Raw genomic sequence first — 17400 nt, 5'->3', positions numbered from 1 at the left:
TTTCTTTCTTTCTTTCCTTCTTTCCTCCTCCAGTAACCCCCAGTGTCATAAGTTGGGCATTACTTCAGTCTCATTAGACAATCAGGTTATGGAAAATAAGCCAAAGAATGTTGGGTTAACTGATTACAATTCCAAGTGTAAAAATAAGGATTTTATATATTTTTTTCTCAGTAGATGGCTATGGTAATGGGCATGGGCCCAGGCTATTAGTCTTCTAAAATATTTCAAGTGACTAAAACATTTTATCAGATGGCTGTACAATAATTTTTTAAGTAGTCCCCTGTTTGATCCCTAATTTAACTCAAGTTTTTTGGCTTTATAAGCAGTGCCATGATGAATATAATTCTTGTTTGCGTAAAAAAATGTCACATTTTCCAAACTGTTAACCAACCTAGCCCCAGGGTTGAAAAGACGAGTGGGAAGCCCCCCCGCCGTGATCTCTAATTGCAGGTCAGAGCTCGATTCATTCATTCTTTCAGCAGCACTGGGTGATCTTGCCGGGTTCTCCCTAATGCTTTTTTAAATGCCCACTGTGTGCCAGCCACTGTTGTAGACACTGAGGATGTGGTAGATCATGTTATGGTGGCATATAAGCAAATCAGCAGTCCTACAGAGCCGGAAGGGCTGTGCAGAAAGGGGGAGGTGATGCGGGGAGAGCCACAAGCAGAGGCGGGAGTGGGGGGCTTCCCCAGCAGGGCCTCATACAGGAGGAAACAGCAAGTGCAAAGCCCCAAAGCAGGAATGAGAGTGGGGGGGGGAGGACCAAAGGCAGCGGGTGAGGCTGCAGGATGTGAGTGCTGGGACCACCACCAAGACCGGGGCAGAGAGGAGGGATGGGCCAGAACTGGAGAACTGGCAGGGCCTGGCAACCACGGGCGGAGCGGGGCTCAGCTTTCCTTCTAGTGCAGGGGGAAGGTACAGATTCGCTGTCATAGCCCTTTACTGAGGCCCTCGTGAAAGTGTTAGTCGCTCAGTTGTGTCCGACTCTTTGCAACACCATGGACTGTAGCCCCTCAGATTCCTCTATCCATGGGATATTCCAGGCAAGAATACTGGAGTGGGTAGCCATGCCCTTCTCCAGGGGATCTTCCCATCCAGGGATCGAACCCAGGTCTCCCGTATTGCAGGCAGATTCTTTTCCCTCTGAGCCACCAGGGGAGCCCCGAGGCCTTCATGAGTGGGACTTAATGCCAGGGAAGCAGGAAGGGGAAGAATCAAGATAGAAGTTGTGCTCCCACGTGCTCAGCGCATCCTGGTTCTGTGCTGTCGGCTCTGCCTGCGTCTGTGCACTGGGCGGCAACCCGCCCATGCTGAAGGGCACCCAGCTCCTGCTGCTGGTGCTGGGATTTGAACCTGTGTCAGCTGGACATCGGGGTCGGTAGTCTTCACCAGCACACCTGCTCTGCCTTTCCAGGGAGATGGTTGGGCCCTTGGTTGTCCACATCTGTATATAGCTCTTCCTTTGTTACCGAGTTAGACTGACTGTGACCAGTTGTCAGGGTCACCAAGCTAGTAAGTGGCATAGAGGTTGGGTCCCTGGCACCATCGCTTTCCCAGGTGGACCCTGGTTTCCTGGTTGAGTGATCTCCGCCTGTGTACGGATGGTGAAGATGGTCCATCAGGGTGACTCTGAGATGCTAATGGTGACCCCCAGGGGACTCATGGACCTTGTCATGAATTCTAGCTCCCTCTCTGTCGGCTTTGCCTTGGAGGGCCTATAAAGTGATTGTTCCTACCTAAAAGGCTTGCTGAGAGGATCTGGCAGGTGATGTCCAGGGAGGAACCCAGCCCAGTGCCTGGCAGGTGGGTGCCCACCAAACACCAAGGAGTTAAGACTCGTTGCACTCTGAGGTTCAGCTGACCACTGGGCCAGTCCTGCCCATCCTCACTTCCAGGCTGATCTGAAACCGAGCCCCTGGGTCACTCCCCCTTCGTTCGATTTAAACCACAGGTGCCCTGTCCCTTCAGCCTGAACTGTCCACTCTCATTAACAGGAGGCCCTGATGTGCCTCCTATCCCCATGTCCCTTCCTCCCCATGTCCAGTAACCAGAGAAGTGACGATGCCAAAGCAACTGTTTGTTGTGAGGGGTCTCCTCCCTTCAGCCCTCTCTGGCCGGGGGTCTTCCCGCTGCTCAGATTGCTGCTGTACACCCCTACCACCACCCCACCATCAGCTGCCAGAGCTGAGGCTTTTGGTGACTTGGCTTCAGTTGGACAGATTCCTGTTAAGCAGTTAGCCTCTAAAAGAGTCAGGCCTTTGACTTGAATTCTCTTGGAATTTCCCACCTAACTGCATCAGCCCCACAATGTCTGTCTGTCGTATAGTGATCAGAACCTTTTCTTTCCTTTTTTTCCCTTGTGAGTTCCTGGTCACTGCCATCACTGACTTCTTACGTCTGACTTGTTTTCCTCTGTAGTGACGGGGAGTGGGGTGTGTGGGGTATTGGGTCTCCTAGAGACCCCTGAGTCTAACTGAGCAAGCCCGCAGGCAGAAATGCAAAAGCAGAGGCAACAGCAGTTCCTGTCCAAAAAGACACAGGGGTTTTAGTGGAGTCGGTTCAGCGCTCTTAATTGTTCAGTGAGCGTCTGCCCTGGGGAAGAACCTGTCCTAGAAAATGGGGTACCAACTTGATGAGAGTTGGCCCTGCCCTTGAGGTGTCTTGGGACAATCGGGGTGAGAGAGGACATACAGGCACCCATTCCCGCCCGGGACGAGCCCAGGAAGGGTTTTTATCAAACGAGGATGCTCAGATGGAGTCTTGAAGGACCAACAGGAGTTTGGTGAGGCCGTAGGAGGAGGGAGCAGAGTGGATAAAGGATCAGCCGAGGCAGACCCAGAGAATCACAGACTTTTCACGCTTCCTGGTGGAGGGAGGAGTGACAGGAGTGTCTGGAGAGGGGGCTGGTGTGAGGACAGCTCAGACCAGGGCACAGGTGGCGGTCAGGCTGCCCAGGGAAAGTGCGTGGAGCGAGAAGAGAGCTATACCAGAACCCTTGCCAACAACAGCCCCACAAAGTGGAGGAGGAGCCAGCAGGGGCCAGCTGCGAGGGAGAAAGAGAACCAGGTCTCAGGGTGCAGGCGGAGGGGAAGGGAGGTGTGGTCTGCAGGGTGGGGCCAGTCAGCCAGGCAAGATCTGATGCCGTCGAAAAGCAGGAAGGTTTGGACGGGGACGTCCTCGTGGATGATGGGGCAGCTGTGGAGCCAGGCAGCTTGGTTCTCTGATCTATGCTTCTTAAGTTCCTTGGGTCATAGAATCCCCCTGGAACTGTCTGTTTAGAGGATCACAGCAGGAGATTTGGGTAGGAAGCACTGAGTCTGCACACAGTAGGTGCTGCGTAACTGCTTACAGTTCCATGATCATCCCCATCTTCCCGTCTACAGTATATCTCAGTTTTTCCCCCTCACTTTCCCACAGGGAGGTAATCTTTTAAAGTTGTTAACTGGAGCTTATCCCTTCTCAGCTTATAAAAACCCTACAGGATAAAGGTAGAACTTGTGCAAGGATCTGCGTGCAGTGACCCTAAAGTGCTCTCTCCAGCCGAGTCCCCCACCGTCCCCCAGGCCTTCAGGCCCTAGCCACCCCACCTCCTTCCAAGCCCCCCCCCCACCAGCCAGACCTCCTGCTGCTTAGGAGTTAGCCCAGAGCCCCTCCTTGCCCCCCATCCCCAGCGGGAACAGCACTTCCTGAGGGAGCCTGGAGAGTCTTCTTGTTCACGCCACATCAGCCACGGCTACTATAACCTGGTGGACCTGTTCCTGTCTCCTCCTACAGGGTTCAGTCCAGTCACTCAGTCGTGTCCGACTCTTTGCAACCCTGTGGACTGCAGCGCGCCAGGCCTCCCTGTCCATCACCAACTCCCGGAGTTTACTCAAACTCATGTCCATTGAGTCAGTGATGCCTTCCAACCATCTCATCCTCTGTCGTCCCCTTCTCCTCCTGCTTTCAATCTTTTCCAGCCTCAGGGTCTTTTCCAATGAGTCAGGTGGCCAAAATATAGGAGGTTCAGCTTCAGCATCAGTCCTTCCAATGAATATTCAGGACTGAATTCCTTTAGGATGGACTGGTTGGATCTCCTTGCAGTCCAAGGGACTCTCAAGAGTCTTTTCCAACTCAGTTTTCTTTAGGGCCCAACTGTCACATCCTTAACATGACTACTGGAAAAACCATAGCCTTGATGAGATGGACCTTTGTTGGCAAAGTAATGTCTCTGCTTTTTAATATGCTGTCTAGGTTAGTCATAACTTTTCTTCCAAGGAGTAAGCGTCTTTTAATTTCATGGCTGCGGTCACCATCTGCGGTGGGGGAGCTCTGCAAAAGCAGGGCCCTGCCCGTTCTGCCACCCTGAGTCCCCCCTCCCCAGGTCTGGGTTGACTGGGCCACGGCTCCCTTGGCCATCTCTGACGGCCGTCTGGCTGATCTGGCTCTGTCTTCTCAGCCAAAGAGGAGGTTCCCCCCACATGCTGTCACCCAGGTCGGCCTGTCGTCTGAGGTTCCGCCAACACCTGCCTCCTCTGCAAGCCTGCTGGAGCGCTGCCGCCCTGTGCCGGCATTTTGTGTCCTTAGGTGGGGCGTACCTTCTTTGGGCTTTCAGGGCTCAGCGGTCTCAGGGCACGGCAGTGCTGAAGCTCAGTTCTTCCCCGGCTCCTAGAAAAGCCCTCGGGGTACAGTGGGTGCAGCGCTGGCATGTGGGGCACACCACGAGTGTGCATCACACAGGCCCCCGTTCTGGAGGGCCCCACACTGGGTTCAAGGCTCTGCTGTTGCCATCTTGAAATGCTTAAAGATATTCCACCCAGGTCCCCACGTTTTCACTCTACACCAGGCCGGGTTCCTGCCTTGCAGGGCCGGTATGCAGAACCAGGAGAGACCCCGGGGATCTGCAGACTCTGAGGCCCCCGCTCAGGGCCAGCTGACCCTCTCCGCAGGGCTGCCTGTCATTAGTTTAGCTCTGCTCCACCACAACCACAGTCAGTAATTTATTCTTCTGTTTGCTCAGCTCTGCTGACTGAGTGCTGCGGTTGGAGGCATTGATCACCTGCTTCAACCCTCTGCAGCTCTCCTCCCCCTCCCAGGGTTCCCAAACCAGCCCATCCTCAGAGTCACTGCTGGCCTGATTCCAGGGATTTCTGGGCTGCACCCCTTACCCTGCCTCAGGCCTCGGAACAGACTCCCCAGGTTGGGGAGCTGAGTCTGTGTTGTTAGCGAGCTCCCAGGTGCCTTGAGCACTGCCTCTGCGCTCCGGTGGGCAGAACAGAGTTTGAGAACCTTCATCCAAGCAGATAGATCCCAAAGCCCATAGTGTGGCTTCTGGCATCCTTTCCAGTCTGGCTGTGGCTTTGTTCCCACTCTAGCCCTGCAGCAGAGTGGCCCCCTGACTGCCTGTACGTAGGTTAGGTCCTGTCTCCTCCTGTAACCCACATCCAACTTGGAGGGGCTGTCACCAGAAGCCCTGTGCCCCCGCTTTCAGGCTGAGTGCATGGATTTTATCCTCCTTGGAGCACATCTCCTGGTGCACCCCAGTTTGTTCCAGCCCCTCTGTCCCCTGTAGCTCCTTGTGGGAAGAGCTCGCCTCTGTGTCCCCCTTTAATCAGGAAGGAGCCGACAGTGCGAGTTTACAGCACACGCATCCCAGCGCCCTGTGGACACTCCCCTCCTGTGATGCGTCTCTGGTCCCCCAGCGCCCAGCAAGGCCCCACCGCCTGCTCCAGCGGCCAGCCCAACGGCACCGGTGTTCACCATCAGGGCTCACCCCACAGCTCAGCCACCTCACTTACAGCCCGTGGCTCTCCTCCTGGCCCTGTGGGAACAGGCCCCACCCAGAGAGCCTGCCTCCCAGAGCTGTTCTAGAAGACTACGCGTTTGTTGTATTAAAAGGGCTGCGTGTGGAACGTCAGCTTCCTTTATGTGATCTATACCCTCCGTCCCAGTCTCTCCTGTTTGGGGAACGACTGTGTGCCTGGAGCTCAAGCCGCTGAGCAACTTCAGACCGGCCCCAGTCGTACCATGAAGGGGTAACTGTGTCCCACAGACCTGTTGGGTTTTAAATGTCTTTCCTATTATCGTTGTCTTTTCTTCTCGGCATTCGCTAAAAGGCAGCTGATAACCACACCAAATGGATTATGTCCTTTGAACGAGGACACACTCAGGCTCTGGGCATTGTGAGCCTTAATGGCCAACACCTGCGCCATAAAAGACGCACTGGGTCAATCGATGGTGCTTTCTGAGCATCTGCTGTGTGCTTCCACCTGAGGGGGACGTGTGCCGCTCACAGCAGTTCAGAGGAACATGCTATTCTGATTCTCAGTGGGCCTCATTTCCTGGGCTCACCTGGTAATAACCCCTAACATCTTCCTTCACCAAGTGCTTCCTGGGACAGGCATGGAAGCCACTGGGTAGATAACGAGACCAAGACGATGGGACAAACCGAGGCTTGTATTCAGAGCTGAGCATCCTGGTCCCCTTGGCGCGCTTTGCCCAGTGAGCAGAGATCAGGGTTAAGTCACCTGCCTCCTCCAGGCACCTGGGACGTCACGTAAGGCTTGGGAAACCCTTTCCTCCTCTTGGATGTCCTTGCCCGTAGGGAAAAGGTAGCTGCTGATGTCCAGAACCTTCTCAACTCCTTGGGGAACTCGAGCTGCTTGGGTAGACAGAGGCCTGCCGCGCTGTGCGCTGTGGGCTGATGGTGGCGCCTGTGCTTTCTGAGCCTTGGGGACTGCACCATGCTCCCAGTAACCTCCTTTTTTCTCCTCTGTCCTCCTCAGGCACATCTCTCTCACGCTCCCCGCTACCTTCCGAGGCAGGAACAGCACTCGGGCTGACTATGAATACCAGCACTCCAATCTCTATGCCATCTCAGGTAGGTGGGCCCCCGCCAAGGGCCAGCGAGCACCTCTGTGTCCCGGGCAGCACCCGCCGCTGTGCGTCTCACGGTCGCTCTCCCCCTGCAAGGGGCCCGCTCCCCACAGGGCCCAGGCCTCCCCGTTCCTCCGTGTCGCCGCAGCATGTAGTGACGGGCCAGATCCTCAGCATGTTTTGAAACTAATGATGAAAAACAGCGTGTGGGTTTCGCAAGCTTGAAGGGAGGTTTCCGGAGAATAGTGACCACATTGTTCACCTGCCAGGTCCAAGCCAGGTTCCCCACAGGGACCAGGGACCGTGCAAACCTGAGGCCCATTGCCGCCTGCCCTCCTGTCCATATCTGTCCTCACCTCTCATTTCTCAAGACCAGGTTTGCGACCAGAGGGTACACGGGCAGCCTCCCCCCAACCCACCACCCCCACCTCTGTCATATGAGTCTGTGATTTCCGAACTCGGCCTTGAAATGGATAGTGTTACCTTGGCAGGAATTTCGTCAGTCCCAGTTTTCTTTTTCACCTTCACCCAGAGAGGGAAAAACTTACAAAGCCTTATTACGGAATTGAGATTCATTAGGTGGCGGGCAGTGCAGGTGACTTGCTAAGAGTGGAGGAAACCCACGAACTTGACTCCGATTATATGGGGGCCTCCAGTCGGGGGCCTTAGTGTATCAGGGGGAAATGGCACATTGGTGCCACTTACCAGAGCCTGCCCCTAATGGTGAGTGACATTTTGAACACGGGAACATGGCATTCATTCATGTACCATAATGAACCGGTTATTTGAAAGGTAATCTTTTTTTCTAAAAATTGCAACTTCAGGGTACTAAATAGATGAACTAGAACAATGGTATAATTCGTGTCAGTATTAGTTTTTCTTGTTATGATCGCTCCCTAATAGGTTTGGAAGGGTAAGCAAAGGCCAGTTGTTCCATTTCTGGGTGGCACTCCTGCCGGGAAAGGGGAGCGACAGGGAGGTCCCCACAGCCCTCGTCCTGGCCCCACGCTGGCAGCCGAGTCCCCAAGGGGAGCAGGCGCGTGTTGTCTGAGAGCAGCGTCTCCAGGGAGAATTTCTTCTGTGCTCTGGCTATTTCAGCAGAGTCGACAAGGAGCATAACAAGTGTGGAAAGATGACCTATTTTGTAGAAAAGCTGACTATTTCCCCAGATGCTTAGTGGCAGAGTGGTGCAAAACAGGCCTGTGAAATCCAGCGGGGTGAAATACTGCTCCGAATGCACATATAGGCGGCTCAACCAAAGCAGATGCCTTTTCCCCCCTCCAGTTTGCAAATCTTTTTCCAGCCACAGGGTCTGGCTGCCCCCACCTCACCTGGGTTCTCTGATGGCTTTCCCAGCTGTTGACATTTCTGCAGAGAAGGGCCCACGAAGTGAAGTCTCTGGTTTGGCAGGAATGTTCCTGTCTGCCCCTGGACCACTGCTTCCTCGCCCCGCAGCTTTGATGAGGTGTTGTCTGGGTTCATTTCAGCTGTTAGTTTAGCAGTACCGAGGTAACAGCCTCAAGACACAGGGGAAGCCATTCAGGAACTTCCTGTTACATTTATGTAAGTGGCAATCAATTGGATTTTATCTTCCAAACAGAGGTAGTTTAGGCCATAGCCCACAGCATCAGGCAGCTCAGGCCTCCTCAGCGGCTGCAGGCCCCAAATTGCTCCGCCAGGGTCCAGGATTGCTTCGTTGTGAGGCTGCCAGGCATGCCCCGCAGGGCCCGCTGGCTCCGTAAGGTCTGCAAGCTCAGCACTGGGCAACCATGGTGCAGCTGGGAAACCTGCCCGCCTGCCCGCCCACCAGCAGCCTGCCTGCGAGCCGATCTGGCTAGAGGGAAGCAGAGACACCCTCTGCCCGTCACCCCCTGTTCCAACAGTGTTTGGCACCGAATGGCACCTCTCAGTTTGGTATTGCAAAGTTAAGGCTTCAAAGGTTTATTCCAGAAACAGTCACAGTAACGGGTGCCCCAGGCCCAGCCCGTGCCCGCTGCCTGCTGCCGTGATGGCTGGTGCTCTGCTGGTAATGGATTGAACCACCAGGCTGTTCTCCTTCCACACCAGCCCTGCACACATTCGCTGCAGACCTCAGGCCCTGAACCTTTGGTGCAAACTCCTGGTCTGCTCTGGTTCTTTCCTGAAAACACTTGATTACCGCTGCCTTCATTTGCAGTCCCTTCTTAAGATAAGTAGATTTCCAAACAAGGTAATTAGAAATTTGAAAAGCAGCCCACGTTTCATTTGTACATGAGGTTATTAAAGTAATATTTACTTTTGCATATTTTCCCAAGGGTGTACCTGTTACGCTCTCCCCTCTGTACTTTCACTGAGACAGTTCATGTGTCCTGCCTGCAGTGGAGTGACACTGCTGGGGGGTCTGGTGCAGACCATGTGTAGCTCCGTCCCTGGCACACAGAGGTGCTCCTGAAACACTGTGAGAGAAGGGAGGGAGGAAGAAAAGCTTTCAGCCCATGTCTACCTTGCCCAGGAATACCCTTTATGACATCTCAAGGGCGAGCATCCTAAATGCTATTTGAGCCCTCCAGCAGCTGGGGCCACCACCTCTGAGCGCGCAGCCCATCTCCGCAAGGTCCTCCTGTGTTCAGCCATGCTGTCTCGCTGTACATTCATATCCGCCCAGTCATTTGGGGTACCAGGCATCCCATCAGCAATGCGTGCCAACTATTCTCCACCATCCAGCCCGTGGGTAGCTCTCTCCTGCCCACAGAATTGGGGTGAGGAACTTCTACAGCCTCTGTGCTAAAATCCTGAGACGCTTACTCCTTTCTCCGCCAGCTATTACCCTCATCAGAATGGCCACGAAGCACAACTTTGATCCTCACACTTCCTCTTGGAGGAATTTCCTCTGGAAAATGCTTACAGATGTGCAAAAAAAGATTTATCCGCAAGGGCGAGCACTGCTGCTTTTTAAATGTAATAATTCAAAAAAAGAGGTGGGGGGTGGATATCCTAAATGTCTAAAACAAAGGCAAGTCGGTTAAATTATGAAACCTCCATACAGTGGCCTTAACTTCTCAAGCATCAAACAAATTTTTTATTTAGATAAAAATGTGTGCGTGAATACTGCTAAGTGACAACCAGAGTGTGCAGTGTGATCTCATTTTAAGGGATATATCCACAGGTCTGGAAACGTATACACCAAGATGTTCACAGTGGTTTTCACTAGTTTTCTTCTTTTTGTTTCTTTGCAGTGTCTCAGTTTTCTATGATAACACATGTTACTCCCATAATAAGAAAAAATACAGGCTTGGGGTTAATTCAGCACACTCTTGGGAAGCTTCCCAAGTGGCCACCGTCTTTTCTGAGGGCTCACAAGCCTTCCTCTGAGTGCTTCACAAGGACTTCCCTGTGGCTCAGATGGTAAAGAATCTGCCTGCAATTCAGGAGAACCTGGGTTCAATCCTTGGGTTGGGAAGATCCCCTGGAGAAGGGAATGGTAATGCACTTCAGTTTTCTTGCCTGGAGAATCAGTCCCATACACAGAGGAGCCTGGTGGGCTACAGTCCATGGGATCACAGAGTCAGACACGACTGAGCAACTAACATTCTCTCTGACTCATACTGTGCTTTCGAATTCTAATGGAAATCACTTCCAGACCACAGATCAATAGCTTCTTATTGTCCCTTTTTATGGACATGATTGTTTTCTGTTGTTCGGTCCCCTGGACCCTCCTGTCCACTGATGTTCCTCAGAGATCACTGACCATCTTCTGCGTCTGCATCTTCTGGCCCTCCAGTCCCCACCTGAGCCCGAAAGCACCTGGACATGCCTGCTGTCACCTCACCTTTCTTGCTCCTCAGAGCCCCCATCACCATGTTATTCACTCTCTAGGGTTTGAGGATGGTTTTCCTTGAAAGAGCAGATGAAGTAAAATGGTGGGTGCCTGGTGTGGCCCACTCTGTAACCCGCCTATATTAGGGTCGGCAAACCATTTTTTAAACTGGTCTCACTTGTGACCAGTGGCCGCTGGCAGGCGCGTGCTTTCCTGATCGTGTTCTCATTGCTATGTCTCCCTCGGTTAGATGCCCTTGAGGTCTTGTCCCCCGGGAGGAACCTCTTCAAGGCCGTGTTGATTTCTCTACATTCTGTCCCAGAGCCCCAGCTCCTGAGTTTCCTTGTCAGAACTTCTAGTGACTTAGTTTTCTTTTAAAGAACATCTTCTTGCTCCTGAAAATCTTCTATTTTTGGTCCCAGGTGATGGGGTCCTTCCCCCCTCTTTTTTTTTCTTATCATTTTTTTTAGATGTTTAGATGACTGAGCACTTATTCATTTCTCTTCCACTTATTCGAGAAAGATTTAAGGTAACTCTGAAAACACATGTAGCAAAGTGAAAATGGAAGGGGAAGAGCAGAAGTGAATGAAAATACAGGATAGCAGAGTAGGGTGCAGCCATGGGTGAAGTTTTGCGTTAAGGGGAGATTCCAGGTTTGGTCCAGAGTGAGCAGTCTTTTTATAGACAACATAGAAACAAGCCAGTTGTTTGGGAAGAACGTTGACTATTCCTTTTATGAATCCTCATAGAGAGGGCCCTCTAAGGTGCTGGAAACAACAGAAGAGGTGCTTTTCAGTGAGCTTGATAAGTATAGATTGTGACCTACTCATGTTTGAAACCCTAAATGTTTGGAAGTTGAATGCAGTAATTTTTTTTTTTAACTATGCTGAGTCTTCATTGCTGCACACCCACTTTCTCTAGTTGAGCAGGGGCTACTCTAGTTGCCGTTCCCAGACTTCTCATTACAGTGGCTCCTCTTGTTGCAGAGGACGGGCTCTAGGGCACACAGACCTCAGTCATCGTGGTGCAAGTGCCCAGTGGCTCCGAGGCACGTGGGGTCTTCCCTGACCAGGGATCGAACCAGTGTCCCCTGCATGGGTGGGGGAGTTCTTAACCACTGGACCACCAGGGAAGCCCGCGTGAGATGTTTCTTAAGAAATGTCCTTGTGCTGGGCATCAGACCAGGGGCTGGAGACCTGGGGGGCGTCAGGAAAGAGGAGCTCCCTGACGTCCTGTCCACCTTGAGGGCCTCCTCTGCCAGGGGTCCCTATAACCAGCGGCTCAGTTCAGAGACCCCAGGATTGTTTTTTCCAACCTAGGAACGTCGTATCAGTTTCATGGCAGATTTTACTTCATGTACAGGGAAACGACACTGTAACGTTTCTTTGTTTTTGTGGTGGTTATAAACCGATTCATAGATCCACGGGAAGAATTTTTTCCCAAAGAACTTATTTTTTTCTCCCTTTTGAAAAAATCAACATAGTCATATAAAATAGTAAAATAAAGCAGATGCGTATTAAAACCAGCACGTAATAAAGTCAAAGCTCTCAAACTCAGACAGCCCATAGTTTCAGGGTGAGCCACACGCAGGAATGCGTGGAGGCCATGCGGTGCGGGGAAGCACCTTTTAGCGCCTGACATCTTCATCTGTCCATCAGCACCAGGCCGACCATGTCATGTGTTTTGCACGTCGTCACTTTTGAGAGTGAAAGGGGCATGGAGCAGCCCCAGGACAGAGCCAGAGAACCCCAGCCGACCTGGCCAACTGGGGGGTATTCACCCTGCCTTGAGCTCTTCTGGGTTTTTCAGGGTTTTTTTTTTTTTTCTTTTTGGTTTTCTTTTTGATTGCTGGAAAAGCCAGCTTATTGCCCTCCACAGCTGTTCCCTCTTAAAAACCAGTCCGTTTTCAAGATGTTTGACATGAGGAAGCATTGAGCATGGACAAGCCCGAGTCCATCAGCAGGCAGTGTAGCCATGACCCTCATTCAGAGAGAAGGGGGATTTTACCTGAAACACAGAACCCCGTACCAGCTGTGTGACTCTGACATCAGACCAGGAGAGCGCAAAGCAATTAAAAATAATTAATGATTTCTGAATATCAGCCTTCTCCATGCAGTTTTAATCTAGTCCTCATTTAAATTGGAAGACGGACATTTAATTATCAGTATTATGAAATTCATGATTTATATATTTCATCCAACTGGATAAAATTTCTGCCACCAGCTCTTCATCTTATTATGAAAAGAAAAAGAATCTGTGTGTTTTTACAATGTGATTCTTTAAAAACTTGTCTATAGCATACCAAACAATTACGAGTATATTTTCCTTTCATTTTTAGTGATTGCATTATTTCTGTCTTTTAATTAGGAGAAGAAAATTTCACCAGGAAAATCAAAAATAAACTTGATACTTTAATGACCATAAAGCAATGCCAGGTGGGAAAACGACCAAAAGGCTAAAACAATAGGGCTCATGAGAAATGAGGAATGCCCTTCTTTTCTGTGTGAGGGGTTCTGACCGACAGCCGTCCACGTGCCACGTTTATGCTGCAGTTTGCTTGTGTTTGTGTGTGTGTGTGGCTCCGCTTTCCCCACGTGTGTGGGTGAGTGCCAGCCTGCGGGTGGGTTCACAACCTCAAAGCTGAGGAAGGGCCGCCAGCTTCCAGCCAGAGCCCCAGAGTAAACGCTGGTCGCCCTTCTGCATTCACAGGCACCTCTGCGGCCTGTGAATTAATGGACATGTTCTTGCGGCTTCTGTGGCCTTGAACTTCAGACCTCCCCCTGCCAGCCACCCCCCCCCCCCCACCGCCCGCCTCTTTTCCTGTATCCTCCACTGAGGATTTCAGACTCACCTAGGACTGCTCGGAGTGGTGGGGGGTGAGCTGGAGGGAGGGGAGGCAGGGAACCAAGGGAGGAACATGGGTTTGACGCGGCCGTAGATAATAGCATATGGGGAAGATTCCTCAGTGGAGTGAAAAAAAAAATTTATTTATAATGTGCTCGAATCAAGGAGGAAATAAGTCATTTTAAAGGCATATAAATTTTTATCATCCCCTCTAACAGCCATGGCGTCCCTTGTCTATCCATCTCTTCCTGCCCCGACAACAAAACCGAGCACAAAGGGAACCTGGAGAAGAGAAGGCAGAACCGAACGGGCGCGGGCGGGGACTTGCTCACGCCGTGTATCTGTACATCCTGATGCAAAGGTGCCGGTGACAGGTGGCCAGGTTTGCTCTGTACACAAGCATGTGTGTGCTGTCAGGCACTCATACGCTGCCTTGTTGCGATTGATGAATTGCCTGCTTTCTTGATTAAACCTTCCGTCACTTAAGAAACAAAAAGCCTGTGTTTAGATGGCAGAGTGGGACACGTCAAAAAAATCTGTCTCCTTTACCTTTGTGCAGATGTTGGGCACAGACTGTAACATGTATTATTAAAATGAATGTGGCATTTACTGTGCATTATTCCTTTCCTGGGAGAAAGGACTGTAAATTATATGCTAATAATAAGCTTTAACCCTTTCGAAATGCAGAAGATTTAAGAGTACAAATATTCATGTAGGCCCGGCTAATTGGACGTGCTTTCCTACACCCAACCGTGGTTGCTTTGTCACCGGAGTTAATGAACTGCGTGTGCGGGCGGACACCCAGGGCGCTTGGGGAGCTCTTGCCTCCTGGAGGGGCTCTGCTCTGCAGGCACCTCTGCTAAGATTTTGCAGAGAGAGACCCCGAAACCCCTCGGCTGGGCTCTGGGTCACCCTGCTGACAGATGAGGTCCAGAGCCTTGTCCGGTTCCCCCAGCGCATCTTCTGGACCCGAGCGTCAGGCGTGGTCCTCTGTGCTCTGCGTCCCCGCCTACAGGGCCGGCTGGGCTCGGGCCTGGCAGCACCAGCTGTTGGTGCTCACACCTCCTTGACCTGGCTTATCTGTCCCCAGTCCAGTCGCCCAGGTGGCAGACCGACGTCCCCGAAGCACACCTCGTCAGATCACGTCCACGCCAGCCCCAGCCCAGTGCCAACTGCGTTCACGCGTGCCTCTCCTGCCCAGAGTGGGGGCTGTCGATGGCCAGTCTCTGCCTGTCCGGAGTCTCTTCCTCCGGGCCCCCCCAGCCCAGGTAGCTCCCGGTGTCCTCACCATTGTGTCTTCCTGTGCACCTGTCCCTGCCGGCCCCTCGGTCTCCTCTGCTGACCCACCCTTGAAGGCCTGCTTCCACACTGCCTCTGCCACGAGCTTTGTCTGATTCCCTCCCAGTTGGGGTACTGGTTTCCTCCCCCTCGGCTTTGCGTTGGAGCGATTTCACCTGTGAGCACGCTCAGACGGCGGAGGCTGTGTTTAGAAGAGAGGATGGAGCCTGTCTTTACTCCTTTTTGAGTCATTCAGGATGTTATTAAAGGCAGAGAGAAAAGAACGACTGTTCACTTCTCTCTTCATTCAGCAGACAGCGCTGCCGTGTGCCAGGCCCCGTGTTCCCTCTTCCAGGGCAGTGGGAAGGTTCAGCATGTGACTGACGGGGCATTCGGGGTCAGAAGCGCATGCGGCCGTCGCACAGAGCCGCCGTGAATGGCCGCGCAGGTTGTGCGCTGAACAACCCACACAGTTGGTTCCCAGGTAGAGCTGTGCAAGGGCCCTGAGTTATGTGACCCTGGGCAAGTCACTTGATGCTAGTTATTCACCCCTCCCTGGTGGCTCAGATGCTAAAGAATCTGCCCACAGTGCAGGAGACCTGGGTTCGATCTCTGGGTCAAGAAGCGCCCCTGGAGAAGGAAATGGCAGCCCACTCCAGTATTCTTGCCTGGAGAATCCCATGGACAGAGAAGCCTGGCAGTTACAGTCCACGGGGTCGCAAAGAGCCAGACACGACTGAGTGACTAACACTTTCACTTTTGAGATAATGCAGTAACCGCCTGTTGCCTCCCCAGTTGTTGTTACGAGGGTCCAGGGTGTGTAAGAGTATTTCATGAACCGGGAAGCAGTGCAGGAATGTCACTCCTCTCGTTGCTCATCTCCCCTGCTGGAGCTCAGAGGTTTGTTGAGAATTATCACCCAGAGGACACCGGCTCATCTTCTCAGTCCTGCGCTCCGTTGTGTGATTTTACACAGAAGATTTCTTCTCAGCAGTCGGCGTGCTCTGCGTGCGCAGGCAAGCCATCTTCCTGGGGCCAGAGAAACTTGCGGGAAAGGCTCTGGTGGGGCTCAGCTGGGCACCACCCAGAAAGGAGACGTCCTGTCACGCGTCGTCACTCAGACGTGGGCTGTTTCACGTGGCCAGCGGCCCACAAGCCCTTTCTCGGGAAAGTGACAGGATGCTGTTGTGGGGGCAGGAAGGGAAGACGCGTTTGGCAGAGTGAGCCGGCAACCTCCATAAAATCTTCCAACGCACCTCTGGTTTTTCAGAGGAAAAGTGCTTGCGGCGGGGGTTTGGGGTGGGGGGTGGGTGTGCTGCTTTCGTCTTCCAAGTTTTCATTTCTGCTTTTCCTGTGCTCCCCCGGCAGGAGAAAGTTAAGACTTTTTCCAGTTTCGTCATGGTGAAAAATAAAAATATAATGAGGTGACAGATACTTGAGTGTTCTTAAAAGATGGCCACCCCCTGCTGTGCCTTCATTCTACATATTTTTCTTTCAAGCGTGGCAGAGAGTAGGTGGCGTTGGTTTAATGGGCCACGTCCCCCTTCCTCTTAAATCCTTGAGTGAGGCAGCTGAGAAACGGTGGAAAGAGCCCAGACAGGAGCCAGAAGGCTGGGTGCAGTGAAGTTTCTGCCACTTACCAGCCCAGTGACGTCAGGCATGGCATCAAACCTTTCTGGACCTGATGCCCCGGTCTCTCGACATCAGTAATTGCAATAAAAATGTTAATTATTCAAGTGTAGCAATAGTTCAGCTCATGTTTTTTGGAAGCATCCTCTGTGTCGGCCATTATCTGGCACCTAGGGGAGCAGCGATAACACCTCCAGGGGCTAGGGCCGTGTGGGAAGGAGCTTGTGTGGTTTTCACATTGGGATACCCGAAACATTACCAGCAAATGCGAACTTACTGCCTCCACGCTTCAGAGAAATTCCATCCAAACACTGTCTTGACCATAAAGGTCCCACACGTGGACAGAGGAAAACCATCTCTCTGACACCTTTCTCTCTGCATGTGTATCTTCTTTCTCTAGTTTTTAAGCAGAAATATGTCTCCATTTCCCCATCATAATTCACTTCCTGGAAGGCAGCGTGACTGTGGTCCTTTCTGAAGGCCTAGCCAGAGAAAGGGCTACCCAGGTGGCGCTAGTGGTAAAGAATCCTCCCACCCAAGCAGGAAAATTTGTGACCCAGGTTCCATCCATGGGTTAGGAAGATCCCCTGGAGAAGGAAATAGCAACCCACTTCAGTATTCTCACCTGGAGAATTCCTTGGACAGAGGAGCCTGCCGTCCGTAGGATCGCAAAGAGTCGGACACGACTGAAGCGACTTAGCATGCAGCCAGAGAAATGCTGAAAACAAATGGAAGACACTCAGTCTCAGCTCTTCATCTGCTCTTAGCACGTCTTCAGAGGTTTTCTCTGGAGTGGGTAAAGTCATCGGGGTTACCAAACACTCCTGTCTAGGAGCAGCTTGTATCAAACTAGCCTTTTGTTTCTCTTTATACCTCTGTCTGTCTCTGTCTTGCAGTAACAGTCTATCAACTGAGAGGGAAAAAATGGTATAATTAAGGTAACTTCTTTAAGCACATTTCAGGAGCTGAAGTTGTTTTTGCTTTTATTAAAATGGATC

The 17400-nt window shown here is 52.0% G+C and overlaps 1 protein-coding gene across 5 annotated transcripts in view; it reads left to right on the top strand.

Annotated features, from left to right (window-relative positions):
• MVB12B (multivesicular body subunit 12B) overlaps nucleotides 1-17400 on the top strand; it is a 186454-nt gene that overhangs the window by 98963 nt on the left and 70091 nt on the right. For 2 of the 5 annotated variants that reach the window (XM_065928439.1, XM_065928438.1), the window contains exons 7-8: nucleotides 6765-6859; nucleotides 13714-14175. In XM_065928439.1, coding sequence (XP_065784511.1) covers nucleotides 6765-6859; nucleotides 13714-13961 — 343 coding nt within the window. In that variant the 3' untranslated portion in view covers nucleotides 13962-14175. Of the gene's footprint in view, nucleotides 1-6764; nucleotides 6860-13713; nucleotides 14176-17400 lie in introns of those variants that run through there. The other 3 variants (XM_065928437.1, XM_065928436.1, XM_065928435.1) reach the window with 2 other exon arrangements.

Source organism: Muntiacus reevesi, chromosome 3 (genome assembly GCF_963930625.1).
Source record: "Muntiacus reevesi chromosome 3, mMunRee1.1, whole genome shotgun sequence".
Classification (NCBI taxonomy): Eukaryota; Metazoa; Chordata; class Mammalia; order Artiodactyla; family Cervidae; genus Muntiacus; species Muntiacus reevesi.
The sequence above is the reverse complement of the archived record's forward strand: the minus strand, read 5'-3'. Positions and strand labels throughout refer to the sequence as shown.